We start from the raw sequence: 16,738 nt of genomic DNA, 5'->3' as shown, positions 1-16,738 counted from the left end.
AAACAGCTGTGCATCTCTCTCTATCAGAGTTATAGAGGGCAAACAATTTATGAGTTTACCCTGTATAAGCTTTATACAGGGTAAAACAGATTTATTTAAGGTTTGAACCCCACTGGGAGTTGGGCATCTGAGTGTTAGAGACAGGAACACTTCTTAAGCTGCTTTCAGTTAAGCCTGCAGCTTGTGGGACGTGGTTCAGATCTAGGTCTGTGTTTGTAGCCAGCAAGTGTATCTGGCACAACCAGGCAGGGTTCTGGAGTCCTAAGCTGGCAGGGGCAGAAGTAGTCTTGGCACCTCAGTTGGCAGCCCCAAGGGGATTTGTGATCCAACCCATCACAACAACAATAGGTCTTTGAATACTGCATAAACCCTCCAAACACTAGGCTATGTTAAGATTTCAACAGCTCAAAGGACTACTATAGTTACTAGTATGTTTTTGGAGAGGACATATGGGCAAAGAGTCTTGCATGCCAAAAGATTACAAAATGTAGTGCTATATTAAAAACAACAACAAACACACACACACACACGAGAGGGGGTGTCTTCAACCAATGACTCAGACTTCAACTGGCGTGCAAAGCCCTGTCAGAAGATTGCCAAGCTTTTCAAGAAATACCAATGATATACACTAAGAAACTTCTACTTCTTTTATAGCACATTTAATTTATTTGGTTGTATTAGCTATCACGTTGCAGGAAAGTTTTTGCTGCTAGTACACCACAAACTTTTGTCTAATGAATTTGCACCATGCCTGCTTGTAGGGAAGTCAGTGTTTATTATACTTCCTTTTCTTGACTTTGAGTTAAGCTTTCTGATAAAAATATAGGTTTGTGGAGTAAGACTACTGAAAACAGCTCCTGTTGAGATTACAAAACAAAGCATGGAGGACAAAAAGATTAGCTGAAAGGTGGACAAAGTTCAGAAAAGAAAGGGGCAACCCATCCCCTTGGATGTTACTGTACCAAAAATCTATGTTCTTCTTTTATTTTTGCTGAAATTAAGTGTGGTTATTTACCTAGGAGTTCATACATGAGATGGATATTCAGATTCCATGCTTCTGACCCATTCCTCTCCAACAAGGAAACACTACGATGGGTCCCAAAAAGACAGTGGCTATTAAGCTCCTGAGCTGCTAGTAAATCCTCCCACAGATACACGACCTACTGCCAGCAGGTAATCGTTTTATATGGAGATATACAAGAATCTAAGGAAAACAGACGGCAGGAGATGCCTTTTAGGCATTTACTACTTTTGGCTATGGACCAAAAAAAGTGTTAATACTGTTGATTACTTTTTTCTGACACAAAATCAAACCAGATTATTTCAGTAGTACTCACTTTGAAACCATCTATCATGTCAATTTCTAAAGACATTACAGGTAAAACAATTCCTATGGTAAGTATATATTGACCCAGCACATTTAAAAAAAAAAAAAGGTGGGGGGAAGGGAATAGCAATGTTTGATACAGACTAATACAGATTGCCAGTATTTGCTTGTTGGGGGGGAAAAAGTGTGAGATGCAAAACTTAGTTATGCTGCAAGGCATAGCTGTCTGATAAAGATGTACTCCCCCCCAGCCACTTCTCTTCATGTATACATTAAAGTATGCATATAATATTTGCATATACACAGGGCTGCCTGATTAAAGCAGCCATCATGCTCAAGTGTGCCACCCATAACTGGGCTAGACACCATATTGTACAAGACTCCTTCCATGTCTCTCTTCATAACTGATTCAGCAATTCCCAACTTTAGCAGAAGAAATACAATGACAAAATACATCAAGTTAAACAGATTTAACATTTTGCTTCAAGAACATTTTGCAATATGAAGTAATCAAATTCTGTTTACATATAGAACTACTACATCCTTATCTAAGAAGTTTTTCTATCAAATCTAGATTTTTTTAAAATCTTGAGGTCAGAGTATAAGAACTTTCATCCAATTTAATTCACTAAATGAATTTGAAACAGCAGGTGGCCCATCCAATTTATGTAGAAGGAACCCAGTTAGTGTGCAATGTTTTACACTGTCAAGTTCTAATTTTAGAACATTCTTTTAGCCAACAGGGAATTTGTTTACACTATCTCAGAACACACACTAAGGAAGGTTGTACATTCTATTTAGACTATCTCTGGCATCAGATGTCAATATTGATTCTTTTAATACCTCCAGTTTTCCCCTCTGTTTCTTCAATTGCAGCCCCTATTAGCGGACCTCTGAGGCTCAACCTATTGGGAGGAGTATCCAAAGGTAATAATTCAATTCTTTCTTTAAAATTGCTCATTTTGTGCAAAAAAGTTGACAGTGGTCATGGCAGCATAAAAGAAAATTGATTACCAAGTTGCTATCTCTGCCTTTTAGTTTTCATGGCATGATCACCAATTGATCTTTATCTCATTTTGAGTGTCAAAAACAAACTGCTCGGGAATCAAGCTTACCTTGAAGCGCTACCAAGAGACCCGGAACATGGTACTTCCATTATTGTTATGTTCAGATGACAATGGCATTAGAAATCTTTCCCATCAAGGAATAATTCAACAACTTTCTATTCTTTCATTTTAGAAGGAAAATTGCATTCAGCAGCACACTCGATCTTGAGTCCAAATAAACAAATGTCTGATTTTCAGTACTTCAAGAGGAGCATGAATCTTTTCTATCTTGCTACTTTACAATCTTTGACAAGATTTACAGCTCACTTACTAAACATGTTTTCTGTATTTCAGTCCATTCCATTGTTTCATATGATTTCCTTCAGACTTAGTCACGATGAGTCAAATCCACACTCTCATTTGATAAATTACTAAAATACTAGATCACCAGCTCGCAGTATTTCCAAAACATTTAAGTTTGCCATTGTGTTCCAATTGTTCATTATGGGCCCGATCTGAAGTCTACTGAACACAAGGAGAGAGTGTCTTTCCATTGACTCCAATAGACTTTGGATCAGGCCTTACTTTGGGTTAAAATATATTCCTGTAAACTACACTCCTTTCTACAAGTAGCTGAATTTTAACAGTCAATTACCACAAAGGTACTAGTTTAGAGCATAACAGTTTATTTTTATTTTAAACCAGTCTCCTTATTTGCACTGTCTAAATCTGAAGTTGATTAATTCAGGATAGCCAGCCTGTATTTTAAAAAGAAGCCGACTGGAAGCCTTGCATGAGAAGGTTAGGCAGTGATACTGGGGCATTCATCATAATTTCTCCTTTCCCCCCACCTCCTTGCCTTAAGTATCAGTTTTAGGAAAATCCACTGGAGTCTGTCTACTTAATATATTAATAGCTTTAAGTACATTTTTCTAAAAAAGGTGCCAGCACCACTTTGGGTTTGAATCCCCCAAAACTGTGCAGAAGTGTTTAGTGTTCTGGGGTACTTGCCAAAATGACAGTATTTACTGTATGACTAGTATGCATTAATGAAGCATAAATGGACAACTATTTACTTGTGCTAATAACTAAAGCGCTTTATTACAGCAGGGGCCTCAAGCATGAAGGATTGCCAGATTCCCCCTACTTGCCAAAATTATGTTTAAAAAAATAAAAATTGGAGCCAACATCAAGGGCTACAGACAGCACTCAGTCTCTCATGTCATTGTTTAACATGCAATATGTAAAGTACTAATAAACTCAAACTGCTTTCAGTTGACTATTTATTTTTTCCTTCTAAAGCAGGGCAATTTTAAGAGTTTACATTTTGGTCTGAACTGTACATAAAGCCAAAATTGTGTAACCATAGCCTTTGCATTATGTTAACCCCAAGATAGAAGGCTGAAATGGAAGGGGGGAAAAGCCACAATGTTTTATTAAAGTAGGATATCATCAGGATCTAGGCAAGAAAGAACTCAGCAACAGACCACTCCTGGCTAGAGTTTGAAAAACTAACCCTTTGTATTATTCCCCATGCAGCAGCTTTCTGAAAATCGAACAAGCAACTTCTTAAATGCATACATGCAAGAGGGCAGAATTAGCATTGAAGTGGGAATTTCTGGAGGAGAGGGAGTTGGGCGCGGGGGCGGGGGATTAGGGAAAAACCAAAAGTTCAGACTTGCAAACAAACATGCAAGGAATGGGAAAGGGATCACTCTATGGATGGTAAATAGAAGAAGGCTCTTTTAGCTATGGCTGTTCAGTATCCCGTGTGGAAGGGATGAGTTCATCTAAATTCTTCCAGCGCAAGTGTTGAGATCACAACAGGTGTTCTTATTGTGACACTCTGTACAGAAGTCAAGCTGTAGGTGCCCACAGTGATTAGGCTATCCTTTTATCTTTTGATTTAGTCCCTCAAGGTCAGTACTGCAGTAACACCCAGCTTCCTTATTATGGCTATACTATACAAACAGGGAAACAAATGGTGCCTACCCCAAGATGTTTCATTAGCAGTAAAGTCTGGAAGCTTGCACTTGCAGTTTCCTGTTATCTGTAACTGAAAGACTTTAGTCTGCAGGATTGTCTGCGTTTAACAAGCAAGTTCACTTAGCATTTAAAACATTTAATCTCATCCAATAAAGAGAAGATAAAAACAGAACCTATGAAATGTTTAGCTTCCTTCCTTTGGCCAAAAGGCATAAGTGATTGGTTTCTAGATAAGCTTATACTAACGCTAAGTATGGGCCTGGCCTTTGGGAAATGGTATTTCCTATCAATAGCTGATTAAAATAATCCCGCATCATTCCCTTGTTCCTTTCTAAATGGATGTAATAATCCCATTTTAGACCTGTCATGAACAGCAGTATTATTTCAATATTAAACATGGCTTCTTTACTATGCCCTCTCTCCAAGAAAACACATCTCCAAAAATATGGGAAGCAGCTCTTCCTTCGTAAAAGGCTTGCTCCAGCAGCAGGCACATTTGTCAAGGTGTCAGGAGCATGACTCATTTTTGTTTGTTTGTTTTGGGGTTTCTTGGTATACAGGATGATTCAGTTAGCAAGACTCATTTGTACTATAATATTTCCAACAGAGCTGTCCAAACAGAAGACTCGCTATTAGATAAGAGTTGCATTCGCTTATGTCTCATACTCTAAACGGGTTTGAACTGTGAAACTGTACTGGAATAAGTCCTCCAACTTCTCTTCTCCATTAAGATGGCACAGTTACAGTGGAGGACTGCAAATATGAGTAGTCCTCCACTGTAACTATTCAGTAATCAGCTTGTTAGAAATTTACTAATCTGGAGAAGACTCTACTCAGAAGATAAGCAGATGAAAATACATAGGATTTAGTTAGAGTTTGTTGATCAGGTAATTAACAAGTATGGCATAACAGTCTCATGTGAAGTTTCGTGTAACTGACCACTGGGCAGGAATCAAGCAGTTTCCATCAACACTGGTGTTCTTAGAACAGGGACTGTTATCTTACGTTGTGCACAGGAACATCAGAATTTAAGAAAAATTCATTCCCTTTATTCCTATGAGGAGAGTTTGGCTCCAACCCTAGGAAAATCCTGAATAAGTTCTAAAATCAGCCCAGGAAATTCTCATAGCAGTTTTCAAACTTAATGGGATGAAATAGAAAATCTGAGACAAAAACAAAACAAAAACATTTGCTTAGAATTGTGTCTTGCAAGCATGAAAAGCAAGGAAACACGATGACAAATGTTTGTGCCAGGACCATTTCTCAACTCACAAATCATCCTGATTTCATATGGAATCTGACTGTACTTAACCTGGAGCCTGGCACCACAAGAAGTAACAGATTGTTCATGTTTCCCTGTAGACCCACTAAAAGGATCAAATGTCAACAGTCCGCTGGAAAAAGCAGTAATCTTGGTAGGTCTGAAAGTGTATGTTAACTCAAATCTAACAGGCTACATCTCAGACACCTTTCCTATAAAATTAGTATACAAGACTAAACAAGCCTTTCCAGTCTCCTGTTCAGCATTAACCATCCATCAAAAAAGCCACACAGATTTCGTCACCTGCAATTTCTCATGAGATCTGCAACTATGGATTCTTCCTGCTTCGTGACCCAAATCTTTCAGTCTGTTTTGTTGCTGCAAAGGAATGTATGATATGATGGCTAATGGGAAGCTTAGGGACATATTGTGGGTTGCACCAGAAAGGTTGAGAAACAGGGATATAGACAAAGCTTCATACTTAAAAATAGTTGTCTGTCATCCCTTCACTTTGAGTAAGTGTTCTTAATATATTGCCAACCAAATGTCAGTCTAGATGAAACATACATCTGTTTTATAAGTCTGTTAGGGATACCAATTCTTAATTAGAACTGCTGACAAATCTTTAAACTAAATGTAGTAAAATCTGAACTGGGTATTCCTTAAATAGCCAGATTACTTCACACACAACCAATGATTTAGTGAGCTTCATGTGAAGTCACATCTCTCCAGATTTCTTTGAAACAAAACTGTTTACTGCAATATGATATTCAGATCAGACCCTTGGAGAAAAAGGATTATTCTTTAGTCACCTCTAAAACAGAAAAAGCACATCACTTAAATTTTAAGTGATTTTAAAATACAAGTTTAAGCATTGGAGGGAAGGTCCAAATCAGGCCTTTCATGAATTGTACTGTAGCTAGGTGAGAAAGATGGAGCATCTTCCACCAGAGGAAGGAAGGCGCTAATCGCTGGTAGGTGTACCCATAGCAAACTAATAGAGAGATCTGAGGTCTTTAGGGTTAGGAGATATAGTCTAGAACTACCAGAAGGCTTACAGTATCTGGAGAATGTTGGTGCAGTGGTGCCCAGGTTGAAAAGTGTCTATTTGGGTTGGTAGCAGGTTCTAGTAGACTCTTTTCTACTGTGGTTAGAATGGGGCCAAACCTTCTATTTCCGACGTCCCCATCCAAAAACCAGGCCATGAGATAGAGTGAGCCTGGAATGGGGTACTTGGTCTCTTCCCCCTCCCACCGTATCTTGAGTTAGGAGACCTGAGAACTGGCTAATCCTGATTAGTGGGCAGGCAGACATTGTTCTGTGAGCCAGAACTGTCTGGGCCAGTGAGGAGCTAGAAGAATGGATGTTGGCTCTGTCATGACATATCTTCCCTACGGCCTATGGAAGCAGGAAAATAGGAGGAAAGGCGCATCTGAAGCTGTTAGTCCAAGACATCAGCAAACATCATCTTGGGAGTCGCAAGCCATGGCTTCCCTGGAGTAATACAGAAAAAGAGCTTTCTGTTCATTTGGGACCCAAACAGTCCAACAGTGGAGTACCCAATGCATAAATCTCTCTCAGGATGCTCTCATGAATCTCCCACTCATAGTCTATTGAGACGCTTCCGCTTAATTTGTCTGCCAAGGAATTATGATTACTGGGAAGGTATGTGGCTTGTATCATGATGCTGTTCCTGATGCACCAGTTCCAAAGCTTGATGGCTTCCTGATGGAGGGGATAAGATCTCGCTTCTCCCTATCTGTTTATATAAACCACAGTGGTGACATTGTCTGACATTATCTGAATATGGAATGAGCGTATAAGTGAAAGGAAGGCCTTGCATACAAGGCAGACAGCCCTCAGTTCCAGTAAGTTTACATGTAGTCTGGCCTCTCATGGGGTCCAGATACCTGGACAATCACACTGCTCAGAGTAAGCACTGGGTCTCCATCCTGTCTTTTTGGAGAATTAGAAATACAGGAAGTAAAATCCTCTCTCATGGCAATGAAGTGACACATACTCTATTGCCCCTTGACTTAAGAGGGATTCCACATCTCGCTTAAGGATTACCTTATGAGAGTGGTCTCTGAAGGGAGACTAGGAACAGGGTTTGTGAGGTGAAAAGGAGAGTATCCCGGGTGGATAATCTCCAGAACCCAACTGTCCATAGTGATCTTGTTCCAGTTGTGAGCAAAAAGTGCAAAATGGTCCCTAAAGGTAACTGGGCCAAGGTGGTTGGGATCAGTGGTGGTACATGGGTCTCAACCAATATGTCAAGAGTGATGGCTAAAAGTAAGTAGAGGTTGTGGCAGTAGCAGGAGCCTAGAAGCAGTCTTTGAATCTTCTGATGTTTGTGCAGTGACTCAGCCATGTGCTGGTAATAAAGTGTCTGAGAAGGGGGTGGCCTCTGTCTATAGAGTTGCTTCTGGTGTTTCCTCCTGAGGGCCGGAGTATAAATCCCTAGAGAACACAGAGCTGATCAAGTCTTTTAGTGAGTGCAGAGACTCGTCCATTTTCTCACTACAGAGAGTCGACTTGCCAAAAGGAAGGTCCTGGATGGTGTTTTGAGACTCCCTAGGAAACGCTGCCAAACGCAGCCAGGAATTCCTCCTCATGACTAGACCAGGGGCCACACTTCTGGAAGCCACGTCTGCCACATCCACTGTGGCTTGAAGAGCTACCTCTGTCACTAGCTGCCCCTCATCTGAAAGACTGAAACTGGGCCCTGTCCTCTGTGGGAGGCTTGTCTGTGAACTCCACAAGCCTGCAATAGGTATTAACATCTTATCTTGCTAACAATGCTTGGTCATGAGTGACACAATTGCAGGACTGTGAAGGAGAAGCACTTCCTCCCCAGGAGGTACAGTATCTTAGAAGCTTTATGTGCTGGGATGGCCCTTTGGTAAGGAAGCCAAGCCCTTTCAACCACCACCTGTACCACTAATGAGTTGGGGGCAGGATGGGAGAAGAATTCAGCCCCTTTTGCAGGAATGAAATACCATCTCTTGGTCCTTTTTGGTCTTGGGGCACAGGATGATGTGTCATACTGCTCTAACAAGTTCTAGTACGGCATCATTAATTGTTAAAAGCCGCCCTACTCGGTCCATGCGGTCGCAAGATGTCCAGGAGTCAGTGCTGAGGGCCCTAGACCTCCTCTAATGGGATCTGTAGGTCACTGGCTACTCTTTGTAACAGCTCCTAGTACTGGCAATGGTCATCCAGTGGAGAAGGGAAGAAGGAATGACTGTTTCGTCCAGGAATGATGATGGTTCCGATGGGTGGCTCTTCAATACCTGGAGATTCTTCTCGTACAGAGATGGAACTGAGTGGCGAGAGAAACACTCAGAGTGAAAGGGGCCCAGGCATCTGCCATAAGGATCCCATGGATTCCAATAACGCTAGAAAGAGGGATTGATTGGTTGCAGGAACACAAAAGGAATTGGTACCTGCAATCCCTGGAGGATGAGTGCAGGTCATACCCAGTGGAATGGCAAGCATAACCTCTTGAATCTCTATCAGGATTCAATTGCCTCAGTGGAGATACTGGTGAAGCCATCTCCTCTGATTCATCAGAGTCCAAAAACTGCCCTGTTGATACTAGCAGTGCCATTTGTACTCCTGCTGGATGGCTGGAGGTGGGACAGTGATGTGGGCTCCTCCTCCAGAGTAAGGACATACCTTAGGAGAGCAAAGCCAGAAATAAGTGGAGACTGGATACGGGAGGAACATATTCTCTGGTGTTATATAAAAAGTCTTGGTCTGCCCTGGTGTCTAAGGGGTTCACTCAGTTAATTCTAATGGATCCGGTACATCAGCACAGCCAGATGGTCTTTAGATGGATGATACTGTACTGAAGATGGGTCCAGACCACCAGTCTGGGACTGAACCAGTGAGGATCTATCCTTATACTTCAGAATCAAGGTGACCAACGGAACAAGTGGATCTTTCTTTTTATGTATCTTGCCCTCGGATCGGGGGGGTCTTCATCGAAGCTGGTTCCTTAGGTTCTGCTCATGATGTCTCATCCAACCTGGACTGGCATGAGGAGGAAACACGCAGATCCTCAACGGGGATCTGTCCTTGTGCTCATAAGAGAGCTTGTGTGTCCTCTACTCTAAGGGGGAGCCCTGGAAGAAGAATCCTTGGGCTTAGATGTTGACGGCTCTACTCCAAGGCACATGCTTGGAGGCGCACTGCTAGGCCAACATACAGGGGAGTCTCCCTGACCCAGATCAGAGAAGAGCCTCATACCCTTCTCCCTCAGGTGCTTCTGTAGGCAAAGCTCCCAGGCCTCTCTGGGTAAAAAGGAACTCGAGAGACAGATTCTGCACTTGGCAGAGATATGCATCTCACCCAGACAGTACAGTCAGTGTTGATGTTTGTCACTGATGGAGAAGAATCAAGGGCAAGAGATGCAATTCTTGAATCTAGGGACTCCAGGCATAGTCCCAGAGCTGGGAGAGGGGTTCCACAACTGGGGGGAAAAGGTATAGTAGAGAATATTTCTTTTAACTACTAACTATTAATCTAAGAATATAAAACTGTTTACAAATTTTTTTATAAAGGTTATAAAACAAAGTGAAGGAGGACATGATTCTGACTCCAGCCATGCCGCCCTAAGAAGGAATTGGAAAGGTGTTGATCTGCACTGCCTCTTATAACCTCAGTCGGGAGCACAAGGAGAGCTACTGTACATGTACAAGCCCGTGTACACTGCTCTGACAAACTTCTGGACCCTGGTGCATGTGTACCCACATGCAGAATACACATAGGGACCATCACTCAAAGACGAAAAATCTGCTTATTGACGCCACATATGAGAAAGCTGATGACTTTTCCTGCACTGTCAGGAGTGCTATTTCAACATTATTGTTTTTTCATAATGTATGTAGAAGAATGATGCAATTCAAATCCTCTGTGTTTTCCATTCAGTGAGGCTCAAGCATGGTAAAGCGTACTTGTGCTCTCTGGTTGCCACGCATCATCTTTTTGTAGCATGAAAAGCTGAACTACATCCCAAGTTCTGTACAAGATTGTAGCTTGTACATTAAGCCTGCAGAACATTAGGAAATCCAACAGTGTTTATTCAAATCTAAATTTAAAAAAAAAAGAGTTTGGAAAATAGTTTCCATAGTCTTTATATGACAACTGTTAATTACACTACCTACAAACAGCACAAATTTTAGCTGATATCAGACACAGGTCATGAGTGCCAAACATACATGCCTTCTCCTACAGCTCTGTGTACTTTGTAGTAAATCAGGCCAAAGTTCTAGAGCAATGCCTCCTGGTTTCACACTTTTTTACAGTACACTAGAAAGTTGGTGGCACTTTTAAACAATTTTTCAAGGGGTGTTTTTATTTAATATAGAAACAGTCAAACTTTTGTTTACTTTCATAACTAATTTGATTTCACTCTCGCCATGTTTTCTACGTGCCACCATTTGGGGTTTTTCCAGTGTATAGATGGGATTATGTTGCATGGAGGCACTTGGAGTTTGATAGATGATGCTTCTGGCATCTGATAAGGCAGAGGTCATTTTGTATTATGAATATAAGCAAATTGGATATTTCTGCTAAAATTATCAGTTCATTGGGACACTATCTCACCCCTGACAAACCAAACCTAGTCAATCCACAAATAAAATAAGTACATTTAGGACAATAGCAGCAATTTTGGTATGACCCTTACAACCAAGAAAGAGTGGATACTTCTTTCAGAATGCAGTGTGATCTATGGCCAAAATTCTTCCCTAGCTTAAGACAATGTAGCTTGGCAGGCATCAGTGGAGCTGAATTCATTTATACCAGTGGTGAATTCTCTCCCTCCCTGCCTCCCTCTCCCACTAGTTTAATGACTAGGGATAGACCAGGGTGGACTGATTTAAATCAAAGTAATTTAAGTCACTGATTTTAATCAAGATTTAAATCAGAAGTCAGGAAACACTAATTAAATTTTTTTTTAAATTAGGAGCATATAGGGAAAGTAAGGAAGAAAGCTCAACATTTTTCCAAGCATTTGTATTCCATTTCATGTTGAATTAGTCATTGAAAATTGCTCAAACAAGTATTCCCTCTAATACCAATTAAGACAACAGGAAATAAACACTACTAAATACGTTAAAGAAGTTTGTCCCCCTCCTTTGCATTAGTACAGTGGTGGGTGGGGGGATAAGCAACCTTGACTCTCAGAATCCTAGTTGTGTGTTTAGAATTTTAGATTTCAAAAACTGTGAGATATTGAAAAGGGATTAAGATTCAAAAGGTGAGGCCAGAAGGCATCCTTGTGGTCATATAGTCTGACCTCTTATATAAAACGCAAGCCATAGGACTTCCCTAAAGTAGTTTGTTTGAACTAGGGCATACAGAAATAGACACTGGGCAGGTCACTGGAACTTGAACTATTTATGCAATCAACAGTTAAGAAATTAAATCTTTTCTAAGAGTTCAAGTCCCCGTGCATAAATGCTGCTGTAACTAGATTGCAAAAGAACGGAAACAAAGTCATCCCTTTTTCTGAGAAATTCTGGAACTATGTTCTGAATTTCCAGGAACTGAAGACAAACGCTGCCAATTCTCACTGCTGGATTTTTACTGAAGAGTCAGAGAATTTGGAAAGGACCACTGAAAATCACTGAAAGGCAGTACTGATTTTTTTCCCCCACAAGGCTAGAGATAATTTCCTGGGGAATGCACTCAGACTTACATGGAAGTTCCCGTTACAGTAAAGAAAAAGCCTCATGTAAGCAGGATCTTAAAAACTGCTTCTAAAGCAGCAAACGTTCTAAAACTAGCAAGGAAGTCGGTGAGAGACCTAAAGCCTACTTTTAAAAAATAAAGATCTGGTTCAATTACTGCTTCTGGTTGCCAATCTGAACAGGTAAACGAAGAAAGAGGTGGGTGAGGAGTTAGCTTAAAGGTTATGTCACACTGTAGGTAAGAGGAGGTTATTACCTGTACCTAGAGGTTCTTCGAGATATGTGGTCCCTATCTGTATTCCACTGTTGATTATGCATGTGCACTATGTCTCCAGAGCTGGAGAATTTGAAAGTAGCATTTGTTGGTCTGCGCATGAGCCCTGGCTCACCTCAGGCCTCCATCCAAGGGGATAAACAGCAGGGCAGACCAACTGTCTCTCCATTTCCTTCACCACAATGAATCAGATAAACTCTGAAGGAGGAGAGGAAAAGGAGGGTGGGTAGTGGAATACAGAAAGGGACCATATATCTCAAAGAACTTCCAGTTACAGGTAAGTAACTTCCTCCTCTTCTTTGAATGATGGTCCCTATTGCATTCCATTGTCAAGTGATTTGCACCCTCCTCCTACTTAAGTACTGCTTGAAAGATTCCAGAATCTATTGATCAGTGGATGTACGAAGACCAAGCAGCCCTGGGAAGGTGGATGGTATGCATGGATTGCCACTCAGGACTCACAAGGAGCTGATGGACAAGCCTGATGTCTTCAAAAGAGAGGATGTAGTCCAATATGAGAGGAATATCTACAGTTTCTGGGGGAATTCCTCTATGATGTGCCCAAAAAAGGTAGGTAACATCTTCTAGTAGAGTCCTTTCTACTATGAATAAGGATGTCTCACACTTCTGTGAAGCATGAACATTCGAAGGACGATGCCCATCCAAATTCTAAGCCCTGAGGTGGAGCTGAAGCGGATCAGGGTACTTGATCTTGCCATTTCACTAGGTCAGGAGCTTGGAAAACGTTGGGAGGATGATTGATAGTCAGGATGACATACATAAGAGGTTGAGAAACCAAAAATGTCTATGTCAGAAGGGGAAGATAAGGATAACCAGTGCTCTGTCCTTACAGATTTTGTGTTGAACTTGTGGCAGCAGTGGTAGCAGATGGAAGACATAAATGAATTGATCCAACCAAGGATGAAGCAGAGCACTGAGCTGGGAGTGGTGACCTGGGATTTCTCTGGAGCAATATGTGGTGCATTTCCTGTTTGCTTGAAAGGTGAACAGATTTCTGGTTGGAGTTCCCCATTGAGTGAATGTACTCTAGGAGGCTTTCCTCTGCTCCATTTTTAGCCTTTTGAAATAAGGTATAATGTAACCTGCGATTTAAGTTTGAATGATCTACTCAATCTAAACCTTGAAGTACCAACAATATCAAATGAAGGGTTATGAGTCTTTGAAAGTTTTAGTTCTGACTTATGTTTTGTTTTAAAAGTCCACAGCAGATGTATAAACAAAGAAGACCACAACAACAGCACTTCACACCATAACTTAGAATTTATACCCTTCTTCTGGCCTTTAACCAACACAATGCTGGCTCAGCAGCCAATTTTGCAAGTCAAATTTAATCTGATCAAGCTTATTGGGGGGGGGGGAGGGGGAAACAGTTTTTTTCCCCCTAAAGCTAATTTAATTCTTCACAGCAGACACTTTAGTTGAGAGTGATTTTCCAAAGCCAGTCTTTGTAATAGGTTCACGCACTCATTTCAAGAATGCTAGCACACAGTAAATATTTGTGCCAGGAAATACTGTGTAAAATTAAACAGGATACACTCTCTCACTCCCTCCTCTGGAGACCAGTTCGCCAGTAGATGCAGAGGATCCAACCCACAGCAGTGTTTATTATTCCTGCAGCCCTTATGCAATTGTTATGAAGCTATTTAGTCAGCTAGTTTCCTAGAACAAAAGCAGAGTATCTACAGTTTTATGAGAAGAGAGGGAAGGACATGGCACGTGGAAGTGTATAGCAGGCTGCAGACGAGGTGGATTATAAAATGCCAGTATTGCTAACTCCAGGGATTTTATCACGAAAGACTCATAATATTTGCTGTCTTTCTTAGAACTCCAGTCCTGGAGTCAAGTGATTACAAGGAAATCTCAGCTTTCATTTTAGTTTCTAGCGCTAACAGTTGTCAAGAAAAACTTGGAAGTGCAATCTAACAGCTCAAACCAAAATGCAAAGAAAAAACCTTCACTCGCCCCTTGGACAAATTTGAGGATTTTTTGGAGGCCTTTTTGAATGCATGGTACTGGAAATACTGCAGTTACTTTCAAAACTCAGGCAGAGGTCTGTTTAAATACAATACCCAAAATGGACCGATAGACAGCTGAGCCAATGGAATGAAGACCCAAGCTTCCTGGAATGAGTGAACCTTCCCTCTCCACTGAAATAGAAAATGTAAACTAACTCATTAAAACAATTTTAGGAGGAAGATTCCTAAGCAGCAAATGTGTAACCCACGCTAGCTTTTGTATCGCCTCCATCTTTTTGCTAGTCCACATGAGATAGCTTGCCGCTGTAGTAGACTCCTAAGAAAGTTTCTCCTTTTGCTCAAGCAGTATAAACTCCTGGTTTTAGCACGGTTGGCCCATAAAGGGTCAGTTATATATGCCACTAGCTAAATTCAACCACAAAGCAGGAAAAACTAAAACTTGCAAAGAGAAGGAATTCAAATTGGTTTAACTGACTTGATGAGACCAAAATGGGGTAGATCTCTCTGAACAGAGGAGCTATCTTAGAGCTGTTTGTATGTTGCGTTGGGGGAGCTTGGGGGAGCCATGGCCTTTGGCACTCCTGGACTTTGCATCATGAGGAGGATAGTTTGATTTAATGGTAAAGATTTTCTAATGTGAAGTGACTGGATGTTATGATTACACATCAGTCATGGTCAGCTCACCACCTTCTCCAGTTTAGAGTCAGGGCTAAGTTTGAGCCCACTGGATTGGAAAATTGTTTCTCTGGTGAACTAATGGAGATGAAACCCAGTCAAATCTATCCAAGGTTTCTTCCAGAAAGGAACAGCCAGAGAGCCAGGTGAATAAAGTCAATGTCATATAAAAAAGGAAGACATTTTACAGGACAGCCTAGATCTTTGTTGAAGACATCCATCATAGTTTTATCTGAACTCTGGAAGAGGTCAGAGAACTTTACAATTATTGGCTGATGACCTGTCAGTAGGAATCAATTAACTTTACCCTCTCCTATCATGAAGAAACAAGGGAGCACGTCAATGAAATGACAAGAAAAAGGTTAATCCAATGCACCATTTGGAGAAAAATGCTGTGTCACTGAACTGTGGAAGTCACTGCTGAAAAAATATATGACAGTTGACACAGAAGACTAGACACTGTAGGACTACTTTTATTTCAGATTTATGTCCCTGGGCTTTTAGGCCCTGTAGTCAAGTCCTGTTGTGCTAAGCACTGAACAGACACACACAGTCATGGTTCTAGAGAACTAATCTGTAGTTATTACACTAGCTACAGTAAAAATGAATCATATTATAAGATGGCCAGTAACTGTATAGGGATAGGAGCAAACAAACAAAAAATACACACGTTTTTGTTTAGTTCTCTGTTACAGGGTTTTACACCTTCCACTGAAGCATCTAGCCCGGGCCCCCATTAGATACTGGACTAAATGGACCAGTGATCTCATTTGTGGTAATCACGGCACTTCCTCTTTCTATTTATTTAATATTCAGCAGACTCTGGTCTGCTGAAAAAAAATATTTTTGCTGAAACAGAAATTTCCACATTCCATGGGTGCTGTTGCCTGTCACTCTGCCAGAAAGAGGTGTGGCCTAGCAGAATGAATAAGTAGATCTGATGGTCAAAAGGGTCCTTAGCCATCAATATTGCCTATTCAATTAGCTGAAAATAGCCCTCTTCTTTGCTTGCGGCATATATGTATTAGTGAATGGTTGGTCCATAGATAATGTTGAAGTCACTGCTACCAACCATCAGTCAAATTCAGAATACTACTAGGCAGCTACTAAATCTTCAGTTTTACATCCGCACCACCAAAATTACATTGCAATGTTTCAAAAAAAATAAAAATTAAATTAAATTAAATTAAATCAAAACCACACAGTTTAACACTTACTATCCGGTAAGGATGGTGTAAAAAGGAGTCTGGGCAGCCAGCTAAAGCCATTTGTTCTTCCAATTTTTCTTCAAATTACATCTACTGCTTCACAGCACCTGCAGAGAACAAACAAACAGTCAGAAACCACACTGAAGGCCTGACAACTTATTCTTGAAAAAAACCTGTTTGAGACAGATGGAGCAGAGAAGAGTAATAAGAAGTGGCAAGTACATGAACCAACTTGGAGGAGCAAGTCTGCAGGTCAAGATTCTAAG

The 16,738-nt window shown here is 40.9% G+C and overlaps 1 protein-coding gene across 3 annotated transcripts in view; it reads right to left on the bottom strand.

Moving 5' to 3' along the window:
- Positions 1 to 16,738, bottom strand: part of GRB10 (growth factor receptor bound protein 10) — a 205,544-nt gene that overhangs the window by 127,377 nt on the left and 61,429 nt on the right. For 2 of the 3 annotated variants that reach the window (XM_045005961.1, XR_006577008.1), the window contains exon 2: positions 16,482 to 16,579. In XM_045005961.1, coding sequence (XP_044861896.1) covers positions 16,482 to 16,532 — 51 coding nt within the window. In that variant the 5' untranslated portion in view covers positions 16,533 to 16,579. Of the gene's footprint in view, positions 1 to 2,170; positions 2,190 to 16,481; positions 16,580 to 16,738 lie in introns of those variants that run through there. The other variant, XM_045005962.1, reaches the window with a different exon arrangement.

This window comes from Mauremys mutica, chromosome 2 (assembly GCF_020497125.1).
Source record: "Mauremys mutica isolate MM-2020 ecotype Southern chromosome 2, ASM2049712v1, whole genome shotgun sequence".
NCBI lineage: Eukaryota > Metazoa > Chordata > Testudines > Geoemydidae > Mauremys > Mauremys mutica.
The sequence above is the reverse complement of the archived record's forward strand: the minus strand, read 5'-3'. Positions and strand labels throughout refer to the sequence as shown.